Genomic DNA, 20615 nt, shown 5'->3' on the forward strand with positions numbered 1-20615 from the left:
CACCGCCTCTCCTCCTCCGCCTCCTCCTCCCTCCACCGCCTCTCCTCTCCTCTCCTCCACCGCTCTCCTCCCTCTCCTCTCCTCCGCCTCCCCTCTCCTCTCCACCGCCTCTCCTCTCCTCTCCACCGCCTCTCCTCTCCTCTCCACCGCCTCTCCTCTCCTCTCCTCTCCGGTCCTCTCCTCTCCGCTCCCTCTCCTCCTCCTCTCCTCTCCTCCGCCTCTCCTCTCCTCTCCACCGCCTCTCCTCTCCTCTCCTCCTCTCCTCTCCTCCTCTCCACCGCCTCCTCTCCTCCTCTCCACCGCGGCTCCGCTCCGTGTGTTGGAGGCTGTGGGTATGTGGTCGGTGTACACAACATGACTATTCAGGGTTGTGCTTCATGCTGCAGACCCCTGACTACCAGTGAGTGTCCTATCATAAACAGACTGCTCTCTTATGGGGGCCACATCTCATTACTGCCCTGTCACGTGGCCCCTGTCCCCACTTAAACAACACTAACACATTCATCCTGCACGCTAACGTGCTATCAGGAAATAACAGGCTCATTGGCCTGATGTCAAGAAAGCAAGCAACAACACACCACAGAGAGAAAGACTCTATTCTCTGCTCATGATGACATTAATCCTCTGTATATTTACATAAATGATATTGTTTGCTGCAATATTTACGTTCCGACTGTTAAATACAGCTTATGTAAAATGTATGGTTTGCCATCATAAATTGAACACCTATTATTATTATTATTATTATTAAATTATTGATCTATTTATTTTATAGACTAAATCATGTATTCAAAACGAAATAATAAATAAATGTCAATAATTCAGCTCTAGTCCAGTCCACCAGACTCCATGCCTGTCTTTGCGGATGTCTCTCTCCCTCCACCTTTAAACGCATCAGGGAGGAGAGAAAGGAGAGAGAAAGGGAGGAAGGGGAGGCGGCTGAACGCATACGATGATCTCAGACACTCCGGAGGCAGACTATCTCCGGCACAAGCAGCTACTGCCCAGACTCCTCTCTCCGGAGCCCGGGCAGCTGAGCAGGAGGCGGGACACCCAGACCACGAGCGGCAGCATCGTCCCGCAGGAGGTCCGCAGCCTCCAGCCTCCAGCCTCCAGCCTCCAGCCTCCAGCCCCGGGTCCCTCCTCCAGCCCCGGGTCCCCTCCTCCAGCCCCGGGTCCCCTCCTCCAGCCCCGGGTCCCCTCCTCCAGCCCCGGGTCCCCTCCTCCAGCCCCGGGTCCCCTCGGCCCCGGGTCCGCTGCCTGCACCATGACGTCGGGGGAGTTCATGCAGACCGCCCCGCTGCTGGCGCACACGTCCAGGAGGAGCCTGCTGTACAAGGGCCTCTGCTTCCTGCTGCTCGTCCTCCAGGGGGCCGTGCTGGACTTCTACCTCATCGTCTTCACCGACCTGTACTGGTGCTCGTGGATCGCCACGGACGTGGTGGTGGTCTCGGGCTGGGGCATCTTCTTCATGAAGAACGCGCGCAGCAAGAGGCAGCGGGCCTGCGGCTTCCAGCAGAAGACCTCCGTGCTCGGCTGCGGCCTCGGGGACTTCACCTACGCCTACCTGGCCTGGCTCATCTACGTCATCGCCTGCACCCCGAAGGTGGTGCTGATCCTGGAGACGTCCATCCTGGACCTGGTCGAGCTGAAGGTCCCGTGCGGACTGACCGGCTTTAAGGTGGTCGTGCTGCTGTCCGCGCCGCTGCTCTGCTGCCTGCTCAACGCCATCACCGAGGACCTGAACGGCGCGACGCGGCACCACTCCCACAGCTGCTTCACGGCCACCTGCCTCGACCTGCTGGACAGCTTCACGCTGGTGGAGATGCTGCTGAGGAGCGAGATCCCCAGCGTGTACCTGCAGTACACCGTGGTGTCGGTGTACTTCGTGGCCCTGTCCGTGCCGGTGGTCTGGCTCTACGAGCTGACGGCGTCGGAGCTCCGCTGCCGCTGGCTGTGGGCCCGCTTCTCCTCGGGCTTCGTGGTCAACGCGCCCCTGCTGGTGGTCCGGTGCTTCCAGGTCTACGTCTACACGATGCCGGTGTCGGTGTTCATGTTCAAAAACATCTTCTTCCTGGTGTTTAAGTTCCTGGAGCTGGTGGAGCAGTGCGTGGCCATGCGGGGGGTGCGGCGGCTGTCCGGCGGCAACAACGCGGCTCAGTTCTCCCACTGCGTGTCCGAGAACGACATGTGTCCGCACGGGTACGTCAACACCCTGGCCGTCACCCAGTCCTAGAGCCGGGGCCACACCGGGGCCACACCGGGGCCGGACGGGGCGGTGGAGAGGTCGTGCTGCGTTGCAGACACGCTCAGGAAATGGGAAAATACGAATTACGAATCCAACTCCCGTCTACAGATAGTGGCTCTGGATAAATTAGGACAAGAAATCTACAAAAGGGTATTTAGGAAATAATAATAATGTGATATTTGCGATTCTATTTCAAATTAAATAAAATTGGAAAGAAAAACTAAAGCTAATTGGCAAAAACACATATTCTCTCAGTTGGCTCTAGTGGTGAGCATAGAGGTGTAGAAGGGCCCCGGGGCCCAGACCCTGGATGGTTATCCAACCTTGTACAATGATGGTGAATAGAAATCGCTTATACTACTTGTATTGATGTCTGTCTTCCCACAGACAGGGTCCCTGTGACTGTTGTGAACACACAGAAGACTGGAGGCTGAAGTGGTGTATATTACCAAACGTTGCATTAACCTTTAGAGCTGCTACAGGTTACTGCAGCTGTGAAGCCTGAGGTGTTCAGGGCCCCTGGTGATCTAGCCATGACCAGCTGTGATTAAACAACAACCATATTGGGAGTATTATGGATAAAACATTATCAGATGCAAAAAAAATATTATGGATTCAATATAATAGGCAAAAAAAAGTATTTTTCAAAGCAGTTTGAATTTTTTTTACAGGGTATGTTGCTTAACAGTAAAGACATGAGATAAGTGCATCTCTGAAACCTCTGCGCTGTCTTCTCTTTCTGAGGTTTCTACTTGGAAGTAAGACATTTTACATAACAGGAGAATGGATTTTACAATTTTTGGACATTTCTGGAACCCATTATCTGTACCAGCCTTACAGTGCTTCCTTCTCAGACCAGTCTACAGGTGCTACAGTCAAACCCAACACCTGCAATAGCCTACTACAAATGGAGAACAAACCGTAGCCCATTGGACCTTGTGCTGAGTTGTGTGTGTTCAGTCTGCGCATTCCACCAATGCACTGTAAGGTACAGCAGGACAGCAACTGGACCTTGTGTCGTATTGAGACTTAAAGTGCAATTTAAAGAATCCTCTGAGAATCCCCCCCGGCTGGCCCAACAAATCAAAAGGTTTGAAATCACTTCCATGGTGCATCTTGTTTGCTCAACACATTCAGAAACTGTAGCAGAGATATTATTGGTTTAGGAATGGAAGGTTGACCAACAGCTGTGTGAACATCTTCCCCAACATTTGTCCCACATGTGTTTCTGCAATTCTGTTCCCATACAACTAAACTGCATTTTCTGACTACAATTAGAGGGAAACCTATTTTTACCCAGAGTACCTCACAATGTTCTGATTAATGTAAAGTGAAACAAAACAAAAAAGCAACCACATGAATTGGTTTTGTTGAGGCAACACAATTACAAATCCTTATCACAGATGTGGCAGGTAAGAAGATATGATGTCATTTTTGTAACCAGTCTCTGCATTGTTGAAATCACTGACAAATTGCCAATCAGATCATCATGCTAATGTTGGTCATTTGGAATGCAATGACTTGTTGACTGCATTCAGCAGCTCAGAAGTTCTGTCTCCATCACAGAGCTGCTGGGTTTTCTCTCTGTTCACCATAAGGACGACAGAGATACGGGCCATAAGTTATTCTGAATGGAAGCCGATGACATGAAGCAACAACAGTAACGCTTGCCGATACGTGACACTGTACGAAAAGTCCAGACAAAAAAACAGAGCTGGACTCAACTTTTTCATCTCTCCAATGATGCAACAAAGCGTCAACCAATCATATGCTTTTGTTTGATGACATAACTACATCAATGAGCGCTTGGGCATCACTTCACGGCAACTCGCCAACAGTGTTGCTGGCAACGCTCAGCCATTTTGTTGCTCATGTCTCTGGTATTGGAACACAACATAAGCTTGGCTAACAAACCACTCACTTAACAGGTGGAAGACTTGTCTCAATCAGATCCATCTTTTTGTCTGACTCTGGTTGTGACCAAATTATCAGACATAAAAAATCCAAATGATTGAATAGAATTTAAACAATTGAAAAGTTACCCACCTGCTGAATCCGACAGGTTGTGTTTAAAATTTGCAGTTTTTGTGTATGTTTTTGAGTGTTTGTGGAAGTTTATATCCTGATGAGTTCAAATGGGAACAAACACTGGTGGGATTCTAAACTCCTTAGTGCATCATCTACAGCAGTGCATTAACTAGACTGATACTACAGCTTTGTTTGAATAACATCTCATGGCATGCTCACTGTCCATGATGAGCTCTTCCATAAGCTTATGGTAATGTTGCATTCAAAAAAAGTGGCAGATCAAAGTATATAAAGACGTTGTATTGTAAAGAAATTGTGCAATAAGGCTCAAAGGGGTCTCAATGGATTTTAGAGCGTATTATTTTGGAGCTGAATGAACTCAATGTATGGAGGTGAATTTAATTACAGTGAGGGCATCTGGGCGAGTTGCTACTATGAGTGATCGGTGTATGCAGGTCAAAGGTCGTGCCTTGTGAGCAGTGTAGGACTGCTGAGGGATCAAGACTGGTGAGAAGGAGATTCCACCCCCCAAAAAAAACCTGAGTTTTACCCATTTACTGCAAATCACAAATACCTGTTTACATTATTGCTGATATTTTGTGTAGCGTTTTACATGTTTGCCTACCTTTTTACAAAGCTTCTAGTTTATCATCATGTCAATACAATGTTGAAATTGAACTTGTCCCCCACTAAATCAGCACAGTGAACATCATGTATTTTGCATTAACCATGAGTCACATTTGACTTATGCTTAATGCACCTTTAAGTGCAGATTGATTTGACAAATCTGCACTGTACACTTTGTGGCCAATAGTATGTGTACTCCCCTCATACTTTTGGTCTTGTTTTCCTGGTTTTGTCTAGGTACCCAAGTCGAATGTTCATATGACGTTCAAGGTAGAAGATGACCTATGAAGTAAGTTTCAGGTCTCTGCAGTGGATTTTTATGCTGCATTGAAATGAACTGATACCAGTGACTCCCTGGAGAAAAGCAACCACAAAACATGCAGTTTGCTTAGTAAATGGCAAGAATCATCAGAGACGTGACTTGCATGTAACAAGTGTCAAACATGCAAAGAGAGACTTGGGGGCAAACCACTTATTAATATTAATATCGTTATTTGACTCAACCCCGGCAGTGCCGTCACTGAAGTAATGTAGTTCAGACCAACTCTGCTCTAATGGTTCTGGCTGCTGGCAAACACAATGTCAGGTAGAACCAACAAGGAAAGCTCATTTTAAATCAATTTCAAATATAGCTAGCATTAGGATTCAAACTATTCAGAGAACTTTGCTTTTTCTAGAGCTTTCAACCGGGATGGAAATCTTAGAGCTAGTTCCCTGGAGACAGGAGAAGTTTCGGCAGACCCAGATGTCTTATGCAGTAACATTTATTGTTGCTCGATTGAGGAGAATGTGAATCACAGCGTACTGCTACCCAATTCTGAAGATGGTGTCCTTGAGCACAGTATTTAACCTTCCCCAGACCAGCTAAGTTCCGCTATATCAAAATAGGGTTAGTTCTACATCAGCCTGGCATGTGTTTCGATTATAATGGATATAAGATCTAAACAAGGAAATACATCTACCTTTGTTGAGTCTAAACCAAATACCGAAGGTTTCTAGCTGACCTTGGCCTACCAGCTGCCATAGCCAGCTCGGCCTTATCAGGCACATAGAGTGAGACAGGCGAAGAGAGACAGACAGTTGACCTGACCTACAGACAGTTACCTTTAACCTACATGAGGGAAGTTTAACATGCAATAAGGAAAATTCCTTCACATCAACCAGATCTTAAAAGCCTAACTCAACATAGAAATACTTGATAACAGGTGGTTGTGCTGTTTCACTGATGTTATATTCCCCAAAGCCTTGACATGTGATATCATGATGATGTCAAACATAGAGGTAGTTTTCCACCCATATGCAAACTACTACTTGAATGTGGAAGCTCCATACTCATGTCATATGTTAATGACAACAGAGGGATCTTCATGACAAAGACTATCTGCTGATCAACACTATGAGATCTGGTGAAAGTGATGTTGAGATTGACCCTGCTGTGTGTTCTCTGTGGAGGATTACAGATCTTAGAGCTGCCGCTATACACGAAATACATGTTGACTGCTTCAGTGCTTCTCCCGGCTTTGTTTCTCATGATGAACTAAGAGCAGCTTGTTAATTGCTTATCATATATTGCCAAAGTATTTAAAATGTTATATTTTATACTATTTTGTATAATTTCCTAATGCCAGTAATCTGCTAAATGGTTATATGTATCTTACGTACGCTGTTGGAAAGGCTTTCTTAAAATGTTTTTGGGATCTGCACATGAAGCTTACCATACGATTAACTCACGAGCAGGGGCATTTCTTGACATTGAACTTTAAACTGAAGTATAGTGGGCCTTTAACCTGCATGAACAACCACAGTAACTAAGTACATTGAAACTATCAAAGGCTTTCATGGACATGGATATTCAAAAGGAGCCAATCGTGCTACACAGATTCAAATGTTAGCCTACGTGCAATGAAAAACACAATGTGTGCAATCTGAATACTCTCCTGTCTTATATTATACAGGCTTTCTTTTTCTTCAAACTTGTTTACATGGAAAGAACATTGCTGTTGTTACAGATGGGAGTCTACCTGTCCTGTAAAGTTGTGTGGTGTATATCTGTACTGATTTCATTCAATCTATGTACTGTAGATGTAAGACAGAGTACTATGTGGTTGAAACCTGAAATAAATCTGAGGAAAGTGCTGCACTGTTTTGGGGATTTCACTATAAAAAAAGGAAAATGACAAAGATACCCGCTGTAAAAGGTATGAAAGACCTTGATAATCAAAGAAGGTGTGATCCTTACACAAACTAACAGATACAAATGTTATTTACAACATACTTAATTCCTGGATTGATTTGACCTTTCTCCCAATGATAAAAGGACAACTGTTGAAGGCAACACATCATTATATTTCCTGCAATGCAGTTCAACTGCGAAACAAAATATCAAAACAGTAAAAATTCAGATATTTCAGTTTGAAACATTCAACAAATGAACTAAAATTGTCAACAGAATGTCAGGAAGTTAACAGTGTTGACGTTTTATCAAAGACATTGTAATATAAAATAATCGTGACAGCAGTATTAACAAACACGCTTTACTTTATTAGTAATATAAAATAATCATGACAGCAGTATTAACAAACACGCTTTACTTTATTACACATAAACTCAGGCACTCAGAAAGAGTGGAAAAGTACTGTAGAAGGTCAGAAACTGCGTGAGAGCATCCCCGCGTCTACACGCCAAGTGCAGAACAGTCACACAAGAACAGGGAGGGCCTGAGACACACACACACACACATGATGAATCAACCACCTGGCTTAAGGAGTAGGCAAGGTCCTTCACTGTAGAAAACTGACAGTAAGATAAGGAAATAGAACAGATTGCCCGAATAAAACCAGTCCAGACCAGATTCGACATGTACACTCGACAACATACACACACTGAAAGATGACAGCAACCAATGGGACGTGAGCCAGTGTGATATGCCCAGAGCTCAACCAGGCCGCTTATAGCTAAAACAGCTCCGCCTGCTACTTTAATCAGGGTGCAAACTCATCAGTGAAAAAGGTGACAAGGACCCAAACCCCCTCGGAATATATATATATACACATACACATACACATATATATATATATTGCATATGCTTCAATGTTATTCCAGTAAAACACAAATAAGTTGCGGCTATTTAGCTTGGATGGTTATCAACTTTCACAACCCCTTTAACTCGTCCTTGATTCTTTTCCGAGTTTGACATGGGTAACTCACAGAATAAACATTTGAAATACTTCCTACTTAACTCCCTTCCCATTTGGCTCCCCCACCCCAACCCAGCATCCCTTGACAGAAACACAAAACCTTTGTATACAATATTGAACTACATACAAAACTAAATAAAATAAACATGTCAGGTACACAAATCTCAAATCTTTTTTGCCTTTTTTGCCTGTAGGCTACCAGTACTTCCAGTGCCTTTTTCCTAAATATTAGCAAGGGGAGGTAGGGGGCTTCTCACCCCTCATTCGCTAACATTACATCGATATCAGAGTAAGCCTTTGCTCCGTTGATTTTCCATTATTTATTTTAGGTTTTTTTTTTTAATGTGAAGGTATGGTAGGTACATTTAACGTTGTTTTCTCCTTAGATTTTTCAAAGGTTCTGAGAAATAGACACTGTACTATCCGATAACACCGTTAAACCAGCAAAAATGGTTGTGATTTGACCAAACTGTCTGAGGCTCCCTAACCTGAGAACCTATCCTGAAATCAAGGCAGCTACAGACCCGAAGATGACATGATTACACCTTGTCCAGCGCCTTTTTTTGGTATTCTAATCTCTGTTAGACATCCACATCTCCCTGGTCCGTGCACGTATAACTGCTCGGAAATGCAATATTCATGCAAAGCTTAAAATAAAGCACTTTTGAATTTAACTCAAAACAATCCTTCTCTCTGGTGTCTGACGAATCCTGAGCGCAACAACATCCCTGTTCTGTTTTGCAGAGATATCTACTGAAATGAGTATGCTAACCAGCTAGCCCAGGTGGCCCTGTCCTGCAATGCCACTTGTTCCTTTAGAGTCACTATAGCGCTCAGTCAACTGAGAGGACAGAAACGTTGAGCTTCCCCGAGGGCTTGTAACTCCTGGTGAAGGTACAGGGTCTGTGTACGCTTTGAGAGTTTGTTTATTAAATTAAATCCAAAATGGCAGAAACGAGAAAACGACTCGTATTTTAGTTTCGTCCTCCCTGCCAGCAGGAGACTACTTGGCCTGGAGGTACAGCACTTGTAGCAAGTCAAATTCAGCCAGCACAAACCCCAGCACCGGTGGGGTGGAGCGCTGGCTCTAACCTGTATGACAGCAGGAATAGAAAGTTGGGGCAGTCCACCAGGATCAGAGCCCCGGCTTTGGGGTAAGTGCTGGCTGAAATCCAGATGCTACGGTTAACTGAAAGTCCGTCTCCGGAGCTGCCACCTGCACCTTCAAAACTAGACTTCCACTAGATTTTATTAGGGCCCCCCTACAAGATATGGCCTCAAGAGCATGTGAGAATGTACGCTGCCTTAAGTCTCTTCAGTATGCCTTTCATGTTATTTTGCCAAATTGTGAACCTAGAGCTTTCGGGCTCAATACGTGGTGGTGCAAATGACTCCATCATTTATTCCTTCGTCCAAGAAGTCCAATATAATTTGCCTTTACATATCTTCCACGTGCAACATCTGATCAAACAACTGTTTTTGACTGAATGCAACAAATTCACAAGCCATTAAAAAACTGAAAAAACTTCATGTAAAGTCACTGTGTATCTACGAAGGCATGATCATGTTTAATGTTCAAATAACAATAATAATACAAAAATAATATAGGAGTTATTATATCCAGAAAATCAACAAACAGTGGAGCATTACACTTTACTGGCAACAGAAAAAAAGTGAGAAACTAATTTGCTTTGAGCTCTTCCACCCTCCTACATTCAGGCGCTCAGTACGATCATGCATTTGACACAGGTTAAAGGCAGTTAAGGTTTAGTGCTTATTTCCCGACTGTGAGCATCAGTTCCCTTCAGGACCGATGTCAGAGTATCCCAGATTCTTGTGAAACAGCTCCTCTTGCAGTCTTCTCAGAGCCACCAGTGGATCCTCTTTGACAGGGTGTTCGTGCTGGGAGGATATTTTGGAGATGTAGCCTTGATCAGATCCACTGCTTGAACCCTTTCCACTGGGCTCCAGAACCTCGTCCTCTTCCATCTCCGCAGGCTGAAAATGGCCGATTTCGGATTGATGGAAGTATTCCCTCTGCATGCTGTCACATGTGAATTCTTGAGGTTTTGAGTTCAGGGTGTCCTTTGGGGCCGAGCTTCTCTTCTCTAAACGAGCAGAGAGATGGCCCATTGGTAGCAGGGAATCCTCTTCTTCATTCTCTATGGGAATTTGACCCGAGGGTTCTGCCTGGAGGGAAAGCCAGTTCTGTCTTGGTGGTCGCAGGTTGTTCAAAACAGGCTCAACTATGTAGACAGATTCTGGCCTGGGGCTGTGAGGATGTACATGATCCGTCAACACTTCATCCAGGTTTGACAGATAGTGATGTTTGCGCTCAGGGTTGACTACTGGTATAAGTTCTGCCACTGACAACAGTTTGTGCTCTGGGTTGAGCTCAGGTGTAAGCACGAGGAGACTTTCACCATTTTCATTGATTTGTACTTCATGGATGTAGACAGGAAGTCCATCTCTGATTAGAGGAACACACTCCAGGACTGGAGGGATCTGCAGCTGGTCTATTAGTCGGTTAGCCTCAGTCATGACCTCCTCCTCATCGTTCACACACTCCCTTTCGAACCAGTCAGGATTTTCCACCTGGTAGGCGTGGAAGGCTTCGATGGCATTCTTCAGGGCTCTACCTGATGGACAGTCAAAATATTCGTCCCCACCTATGCCCTTGATGTGGTTGACCTGACCTGGCTGATACTTCTCAATGTCTAGGATGCGGAAGTACAGCTCTTCGAAATGCTTCATCAGCTTGTATTTGACTGCAATGTCAAAAACTGATGGTACATCTTGTTCTCTGCTGATGTCGTCAAAGTAAGCCACCATGTACCTGCCCAGCATGCCGGCCTGGTGCATGTCTGGGAGGAAGAGGTTGAGAAAGGGAGTGAGCATGTCGTCGGTAGGGGAGAGGACGTCTTCCCTCAGAGTCACCCGGCCTTGACCGCACATGGCTCTCCACTTTGCCTGGACGCCTTGCGAGCACAGCACCAGGATTTTGTCGGAGGGATTTTTGAGCTGTTGTCGTTGCCACTCAAGCCAGCGAAGGCGCCCAACCATGCCGACCGAAGTGGAGTCTAACATGTCCACCAGCACCTTGGTGCCACACTTGGCCTGAAGGAAGGCGCATAGCTTTAGCACTACGTCCCTGTAGAGGCGGTGGTCCTGGGAGTAGATGACCAGCACCTTGGGAGGCTGTTTAGGCTGCTCCCACGGTATTTCATCTACCACAGGTGCCGCAGTTACACCAGTTTTGCCTGAAAGTGCATAAGAGCACAGATAAATGCAAATTAAGAGACATTTTAAAGGTTATTTATACAAAAATTCAGATCATTGATATAGCAGCAAACAACTATTTGCTATGTAAACATTTAGTGTAGTAATGTTGTTCTGAGCAGAGCATGAAGCTAAAACACATGTCAATTCATGCTAATCACATGCATACAGTCTTTTAAAAATAAATTCCTTCACATGAAACGACTTAGTTATGTTTAGGCGACATAACTACCCCCCCAGGTAAACACAGATATCTCTGTCCGCATCATTAGCTGCTCAAAATGTAGAATCTTTTCTGCCCTGAGTCTCAAAATGTAGAATCTTTTCAACCATAACATTGGGACAAATCAACTAAATCAATGTTTCTCATTGAAATCAGATTCATTTTGAAGTTAGAACTTAATAGTTCAAACTGAAAATATAGTGGGACTAACCTGGCTTCCTGCAGAGGACGTACATCATAACTGCCATCACAGCACACATAAACACCACTCCCAGGACGACAAACGTGTACATGGGGACATCGGGGGCATCCGTCGGCTTTACTGTGGAAATCAGAACATGGTTCACTGATTAGCATTTCCCATAAGGTGTTGTGTTAGTCATGCTAATGGCGAAGCTCCAGGCAAGGTTGGTGAGTTGGTCATTCAGAATGGCTCCTGGATTGATTGCTTGACTGACTTTGTTGATCCCCTGACTTTTTCTCTAGCACCACAAATTAATTCACACAATTCTCTTACAGCTAACTCAGTTGTTTCCCACATGATGAGGTACTGATGTGGGTGATTGCCTAGTTTTCATCTGTTGCCATCATCAGGTAAAATATTTGAATTTGTCCAATAGTCAGGTCACTTTTATTTATAAAGCACAAATCACAAACTCGCCTCAGATATGAAAAAACTCTCCCCAAAATGACTTTAACCAGAAAAAAAAGGGCCTTTTCACAGAAGCCATTTTGACATGACTTTGCAGGTGTAATTAATTAATATTCATTTCAGAACGGCTGTGACACAAAAAATATAATTGGACCATAATTAATTTGCTTGCCCTGCAATACTGTGACAAAATACTGTGAAAGCAGAAGTAGTAATTGTTTTTGCCATTAACAGGTAAATGCATTTCCTGGCTTGAGCTGATTTTAAAACATGGTGTCTTAATGTAGGGAGAGTCTGTCTGTCTGTCTATGCTGTGGGAAGCAGGTGTGGCTGCCAGTACCTCATCCGTCAGGAGCTTTTCATTTATCGGTACTTTTTCTTTCCTTGTTGCTGAAAAAACTAAATTTCCCCCTGGGATCAAGAAAGACTTACAGTGCGTTGCAGTATGTTCACCCCATATGGCATTGCATATAATCCAAATATTAAAATGGATTTTATATTTGGATTAAATACATGGACCTGCACAAAATAAGTCACAATTGATGTGGTGAAACGAAAAGAAAAACGATCTGGTGCCACCAATTACCTTCAGAAGTCACACAACTTGTTAAATAAATTCCATCTGTGTGCAAGCTAAGTGTCACATGATCTGTCACATGATCTAGCAGAGCACCATTAAATCCATTACTACAAATGGAAAGAATATGGCACCACAATACACCTGCCAAGAGAGGACAAATACTCACGGCAAGCAAGGAGGAAGTTAATCAGAGAGGCAACAAAGAGACCAAAGATAACCCTGATAGAGTTGGAAAGCTCCACAGTATCTTTAACAGAGCTGGGCTTTATGGAAGACTGCCAGAAAAAAGCCAGTGCTTAAAAGTATTAATAAATATAAATGTCATGGCTAGGGGCCAACATACCAGAACAGATATCCAGAGTTCTCTTTTGACGGACACAGTCCTGGCCACATTGAGGGAAAAAAGGTTTGATCTGCAGCAAAGAATACAGTCATGTCAACAAGCACGATCATAGTGAGTGCAGCGTTATTGCAATCTCGAAAAAAAACAAAAATACACTAACGTCACTCAGTAAAATATTTTACCTCAGCGTCAAACTGGCAGCAAAATCTTGGCCATTTATCCAGGCTGAATGTTACATTCAGGGTCGTCTGATTAGCCTGGAGGAGAGAGTTTTGTCATTGAGGCACAGAATTTAAGGAAGAAAACACTATAAGAACACAATAATCAATTAAAATGTTTGACTATAATTCTGGAGCATCTGAATGTGAACACCTTGCTGTTTAAGAAAAAATGATGTCAGGTGTTTCGTGGGGCAATCTTGTAGTGGCATGTTGCTACACACCACATGCCGGCAACAGATGTGCGCCTTATTAGGTACACTTAGCGAAGACTGATGGAAAACATCGTTTTAAGGCCATTGTAGGTGAAAAGTAATTACAGAGCAGGGGGAAGGGGGTAGCATTCCAAAAACATATTCAGGACTTCCGAGATCAAAGTCAGATTTACGAGAAAAAATATATTGTCTGAGATTATAGAGTCATAAACATGTGAGTGAAAACTGAGATTAAAGTCATGTGTATGTTTTAGTTTGCCAATGGGTTATCAGATAAATCCTAAAGATCTCTGATGCACGCCTCACACGGTCCTCAGAGGTCCTAAAACCTTGCATAGTGAAGAGATGTGGTTCCTTGAAGAAAACAAAACCCCAGTTAAAAAAAGAAAAATACATTTAGTAAATTTGTGACTTTAATCTCAGAAAATGTGTTTTTAACCCAAATTTATGATTTTATAATCTCAAAGAATATGCAAATGTGTTCTAATTTTTTTATTTTTTGCTTGTTAATTTGAGATTTTTATCGAAAGGTTACCACTTTGATGCATATGCAGTGTTTATTTATATATATGTGTGAATGATGCAAATATAGGTACTTTATTTTAAGTATTTTTCTTCAGTGGGTTTATTTTCTTCATTATGTAATGCATTTCACGTATTCTATTTCAGCTTATGTTTATATTATTTTTACTATTACTATAAAGAGTTTTTTTTCCATTTTAGTCCTGATTTAAATGTTAATTCTATGTGTCTATTTTGCGTTATTCATAACACTCATGCATTTCATTCATGCATTTCTTATATGAAAGGTGCTATACTAATGAAGTTCATCATTGTTATAACAATAAATAAGTATTCTCGTTTTGGGAAAAACACTTGAGAATTAAATTAGTCTGAAATATAAACACAATATACAATTCAAGAGCAACACAAACTACAGTTTGGTGTGTGCTTTGAAGAGACGTTTATCAAGTTAATCCAGTGGTTCATAAACCTTATTCTGTTTAATATCATAACCTAGTTATTGGTAAAGACAGTTTTATATGGCACATGATTCTACTCAATACACTAGGTAGACAGTAGGCCTACGAAAGAACAGAGGGAGATGCTGACATCTCACAAATGAACTGCAGCTCATGGCTCTGTGGGGACATACAGTACAATCAAGTGGTTCGCAAAAAAATGATGTGCACCATCAGTGGACATATACTGCATAAAGAGGCAGGACACAGTTTCCTGTACTGACATAAAGACAAGAACTAGGCTTAAAACTAGGCTGAGGTACAAAACACAGGATGTTGTCATGAGCACATGCAGTAATGTTCTCAGTCAAATCACGGAAAAAGGAAAATGCATTCATCTTCTATGTGAGACAGCCTATTGCTACTCAAACAAGATACGTATCCAGTAGGCTTTGACCTCACCTTGTATGTAATGTCTGTTGCATGTTGGGTAGTGGAGCAGCGAACAATAACAGTGTATTTCTCACAGAGCGTGTCAGGAGTGAAGCTAACAGCCACAGCAGCTCTTCCACTGACTGCAGAGATCTGAGTCAGACTGATGTTAGGCTTCCACAGACTTCCTACAGTACAGCAACAAGGCAGCTTGTTAGAAATGGTATATGTGATTTACTCACTCTTACTGGGCTTTAGAATTTCAGGGACTCACCTCTCTCTATGCAAAACTTGGTCATCTGCATTGTGGGATCTGTGGGATCTGTACAATCTGAGTAAACCAGAGAATTTCATTAGTCTCAAGAATCTCAAGAGGACTAAGAGTTCTGCAAAGGGAAGACGACACCGGATGCACCTAGTTTGCTTTATTTTACCTAAAACATAGTTGTTGTCGAGTTTAGGTTATTGCGTAACAGCTCCATGAGTCATTTCACACTGTAATCTTTTGTTTGCAGACTTCTAAAGCTGCTATGTTGACCTTTTTAGCTACTTGATATTTCAGAATAAATACACTTTACATAATCCTGTATAATCCAGTTAAAACTTTTACTTAGGCTCCACACTAACAGACATGTTAAGAAGATACAAATAAGAAAACAGGAGATTTTTCAAAACACAAATGTGTAAATACATTTAATAAAATGAAACATAAGCATGAACAGAAATATATAAACTCTTGTTAAAAAAACTACTTCAACTGGTTTTGACTTCAACTCACCAGGAACATTGACATCTCTGCGGACGTCGTAGTTGCTGTGGCCCTGCTCTGGTTTGGGGATGTTGAAGACGGAGACGCTGTACGACTGACCAGGGTCCACCACAAGCATGTCAGCTGAGAACGACCACTTGAAGAGCAAACAATATTGTCTGTCAGAAAATGTTCTCTTTGCTGACCGATTTGATAAGGTAAAAACTGTGTCGCTAAGCTCTAAATGAAGCTATGCAACAGTTTTTTTTTCTCTGGCCTTGATCTACTGCTACTATTTTATATTGAGCTGCAGCAAACGGCAAAATATGTTGGGTGCCCGGTTATGGCTGCATGCTCAAGGCGATGACTCACACTTTCTCCATACACCTTTTATTACCCGTTTTATACTGCCACTGCCTGCTTACTCCTTACTAACTACTCTTAACCTGGCCGAATGGGGGCACCAGGTGGCAACTTCCAGTTCTGACTAGTGAGCCGAAGCGAAATGTCTTAAACTTGCATTCTCTTTACTGACCATCAGGGGGCGACTCCTCTGGTTGCAAAAAGAAGTCCGATTGTATGATGCTCTATGAGAAAATAATCATACTTCTCTCTTGATTTATTCCCTCAGTAAACATTGTAAACATGAGTTTATGGTCTCAACCTCTAATTTGAAGTTTTTAAGTCTTCAAGTAAACTATGGTCTATTTAGAGTCAGATGGACCATAAAGCAGGGTATGCTTTAGGGCGGGGCTACACAGTGATTCATAGGTCACTTCCAGAGCCGTATATTGCGTCACTACGTCACTCCTCAGCAGTCCTAATATCGTTACTTCCGTTCAATGGATGCAAAAAGCCAAGAAGGCAATGGCCAAATTGCCAAGTTAAAAGGTAAGTACGCTTGAATAGGTCTGTGTTGGTAGCCAGTGCTTCTCTGCACTTCAGTTATCAGGCTCCTCTTCTGTGGAACCAACTTCCAGTTTCAGTCCGGGGGGCAGACACATTCACCACTTTTAAGAGCAGGCTTAAGACCTTCCTTTTTGATAGTGCTTATAGTTAGGGCTGGCTCAGGCTTATAGTTAGGGCTGGCTCAGGTTCGCCTTGGTCCAGCCCCTAGATATGCTGCTATATGCCTAGACTGCCGGGGGGGACTACCTAGGACACACTGAGCTCCTCTCTCCTCTTCTCTCCCTCCATCTTTATATATTCAACTCCTATTTATGCACATTACTGACTTTGCTTCTTCGCCGGAGTCCTTGTGCTTTCTCGCCTCGCAGGTTTCCATGAATCGTAGTTATATCTGGACCATGGTTGTGCCTCCTGCTTTGGCCCTGCTGACACCCACTACTACTACCATTATTATTATTATTAGTCACATTACTATTACTATTCCCTGTACGATTACGCTTATTGACTTTGCTTCTACCCTGAAGCCCTTTTGCTTTCTCGCCTCGCAGGTTTCCATGAATCGTTGTGGTACCTGGACCGTGGTCGTGCCTCCTGCCGTGACCCGGCTGACACCCACTGCTACTCCGATTATTATTATTATTACTCACATTACTATTTCTTTTCCCTATATCATTATTTTAATTCTACTTTAGTCATTGCTGCTGTTATTATAAGTAGACTTAATTTTCTCCTTCGTTACTCTGCTTACTACTGTGATGATATAAAGAATTTATGTCATATACATTGAATGTGTTGTATCTCTGTTATTTTGTTCATTCTGTACACATGACATCTATTGCATTCTGTCCATCCTGGGAGAAGGATCCCTCCTCTGTCGTTCTCCCAGAGGTTTCTTCCTTTTTTCTCCCTGTTAAAGGGGTTTTTTAGGGGAGTTTTTCCTGTGCCGATGTGAGGGAAGGACAGAGGATGTGAGGGTTCCGGGACAGAGGATGTCGCATGGGTACAGATTGTAAAGCCCTCTGAGGCAAATTTGTAATTTGTGTTTTTGGGCTATACAAAATAAACTGAATTTAATTGAATTGTTATGAAACATCTCAGCTTTCCAGCTATTTTCTTATAGAGTAACATATAAACTGTTACATTTTTTTAATGCGCTCCACCTCATCCTTATTTTAACTGTTGCCATAGAAAGAACATAAGCTGCTTATACTGTTCAATGAAAAAGCAGTGACTTTGATCAGGTCCAGTTCTGATGTTATGAACTGTGATAATACCAGCAGGACATATTCAGGGGAAAAAGGCAAAGGTTCAGAGTCCTCTGATCTTAAAAATCATACAATAAAAATAAATATTTTCTCCCTTTATGTATACAAGTATAAAATATTATATTATAATGGTCACATATTTGATAATGGCACTATAATTGCGCTAAATATCTAAGTTGTTGTGAGCCACCCACCTTTTGCCCTGTCGGACTTCTCATTGAGAGTTCGTCTTTGAAGGAATATCGGACACACAGGTTCTGGTTGGTGGACTTTTCCAGAACATGAAGCTCAGTGGCTGTCAGGTCACGTACACTGCCTGAGGAGAGACACAGCAGAGGTCACTGCCTGTCTTCACTACATCACATCAAATGAAGCTACATTTAAGTCATCTGCAATTTAAACAGGCCCTATTATGCTATTTTCCGGATGAATATTTCTATCTCCAGTTACAGTTACAACATGTTTACATGCGTTAATGCTCATAATCCTCCTTGTTTTTCTCATCCTGGCTGTCCTGCAGCACCTCTTCTCACCCTCTCTCTGAAACGCTCCGTTGTAGTGCTTGCTCCTCCCTCCAGAAAGCAAAGTCTGCTCTGATTAGTCAGCTAGCCCGCTCTGTTGTGATTAGTTAACTATTTGCATGCGTCGGAAATGTCCCGCCCCTTACAAACAGAATTCAGCCCCGTCTTCCAGAGCGGAGAGAATTCAATCGAGCCGTTTCAGGCACTTCAGGAGCAGTGATTCTGAGGGGGAGGGTAACTCCTTTTAGGCGTGGGAAAAAAAAAATATATAAGCACACTAAAGGAGAGGGGAAAAGCATTATAGGGCCACTTTAACAATGATTAAATGTACTTCTTTCTTGTCTACCACTCCTCTTGCATCTTTTAATGTAAGACCTGAGACAGCAAACAAACTCACCATCATCCTTTATGCTCCAGTTAGCGACCAGCACAGGGTAGAGGTCTCCGGTGTCATCCTGCCTGGTGTCCACCCTCACCTGCAGCCCCTCTGGACTGCTGGGAGTGTACTTATTCACATTCAGAAATGTCATATCCATACAGTTAGCTGTACACAGACAGACACAAGCTGCATGTCAGAGAGCTGGGAAACCTGACATCAAATCTCATTTTCTATCGTTCACAACTACATTTCTTAGTTTAACTTAAAGATAGAGTACAATAATATTGCTGACTAAATGTGTCTACGAATATTATTTACACCGCTCAGAATCCAAACCTGAAATATGGTAATGTTAGGGGACAGAATACTGAACAGCTCTCTGCTTTCTCTTCGTGCGCTCAACAATTGAGAGTAACGAGGAAATGACAGTAGTAGGAATAAGGAAGAGTAAAATGCACTTACTTGTGGTGACTGTACACCTCAAACCCTTTGGCAAGAGAAAACAAGATAACAGGGATTATAAATTGTAGTATTGTCAATCTTACAAATATAAACTTTATTAACTTGCCAAGTTTTCACCAATTACACTAAGTGCTTTACAGAACAGCAAAAACATAACTTTGAAACAAAATTAAACATAAAACAAAACCAAACATCAACAACTGGGTGGGGTTGTAAACAGGCCGGGTCCAATCATCAATACTCTCTGTACAGTAAATGTGCTTTTCACAAAAGCACATTTACTGTGGCAGGCTTCAGTACCTTCATAGTGTAGGCTTTGTGTTAGTTGAGTTCTATTTCCTCCAGACTTCATTTTTAAAAAATAATCTTATTTGGACACCACGCTGTAAAGCTGGGCCAGTCAACACGCTCTGGTGGATACACAACTTTTTGGAAAAATGTGACAAATGGTAGATTGTATGAATTTCAAATTAACTCAATTGCTAAATTGTAATCTGTAACACTATGCAAGAATGTGTGGGAATACTTAACAGGAAATCACACCTCAGTCAGCAAAACCAGTATACTGTGTGTCATCACAACATGAAAGTATCTTCCTTTCATGAGAGACTGAGCTGATATAGTCTGTTATCTGAATAAGTTGGTCATATTTTTAAACTGATGTGTTTTTACAAGTTTTACTATATATGAAATGACACAATAGGATGGCAGTTTTTTTCATATTTTGGTACAAATTGATGTTGTCATGTCAAGAAAATGTTTATTAGCACAAAACCACAATTATACCCAACCAGCAGTTTTTCCTTTCTGTTTAACAACATAGTGAGATATAGTGCCGTTATAATAAGACAAAGTAGATTCAGATATCAGACATAACTCAGTAAATATTGGCCAACGTGCTTCCTGCTCCAGGGGAGCCGTGGAGCCGTGGAGCCGTGGCTGGCCTACCCTTACCTGTCGGGAGCAGCTGAGCGGAGGCCGTGATAACACCGTCACCGCGGACGACAGCGACACACACATCACCAGCAGAACCGGTCGAAGAACAACCATAGCGACGGTTCCGTCAGTCCAAAGCCCCGCCATCAATAACACATCTCAGGTAACGTTAAACCTGCACTGGGGCGGAAACGAGAGGGAGTCTGTGACTGAGGCTGTGTGACTGAGGCTGTGTGATGACTGAACACTTCCTGGTTTCTGCGTAAAGCACCGACTCTGTTTACGGGAAACCATCCTGTGCTACCTTCACGTCACTTGGGAATACAGAGACTGTTCTGTGTGGCTGCCTCTGAAGATGATGATTGGATAGAAAGTATACCGTCATGTACAC

At 42.9% G+C, this 20615-nt stretch overlaps 2 protein-coding genes across 2 annotated transcripts; one reads left to right on the plus strand and one right to left on the minus strand.

Moving 5' to 3' along the window:
• The first annotated feature begins 952 nt into the window (after positions 1-952).
• On the plus strand, positions 953-2378 carry tmem121b (transmembrane protein 121B). Its single transcript, XM_054625103.1, has one exon. It carries the CDS (start codon positions 953-955, stop codon positions 2234-2236), a length of 1284 nt encoding a protein of 427 aa, XP_054481078.1. The 3' UTR covers positions 2237-2378.
• A 6546-nt stretch (positions 2379-8924) lies between these two features.
• il17ra1a (interleukin 17 receptor A1a) lies at positions 8925-20452 on the minus strand. The gene is made up of 11 exons (XM_054624908.1): positions 20243-20452; positions 19289-19313; positions 18845-18991; positions 18121-18242; positions 15783-15909; positions 15279-15335; positions 15035-15192; positions 13360-13434; positions 13178-13247; positions 11814-11924; positions 8925-11360 (listed from the first exon to the last, which is right to left on the minus strand). Exons 1-11 carry the CDS (start codon positions 20369-20371, stop codon positions 9895-9897), a joined length of 2487 nt encoding a protein of 828 aa, XP_054480883.1. The 5' UTR covers positions 20372-20452; the 3' UTR covers positions 8925-9894.
• Between the last annotated feature and the right edge of the window lie 163 nt (positions 20453-20615).

The sequence above is a fragment of the Anoplopoma fimbria genome, chromosome 23 (assembly GCF_027596085.1).
Source record: "Anoplopoma fimbria isolate UVic2021 breed Golden Eagle Sablefish chromosome 23, Afim_UVic_2022, whole genome shotgun sequence".
NCBI classification, from domain to species: Eukaryota; Metazoa; Chordata; class Actinopteri; order Perciformes; family Anoplopomatidae; genus Anoplopoma; species Anoplopoma fimbria.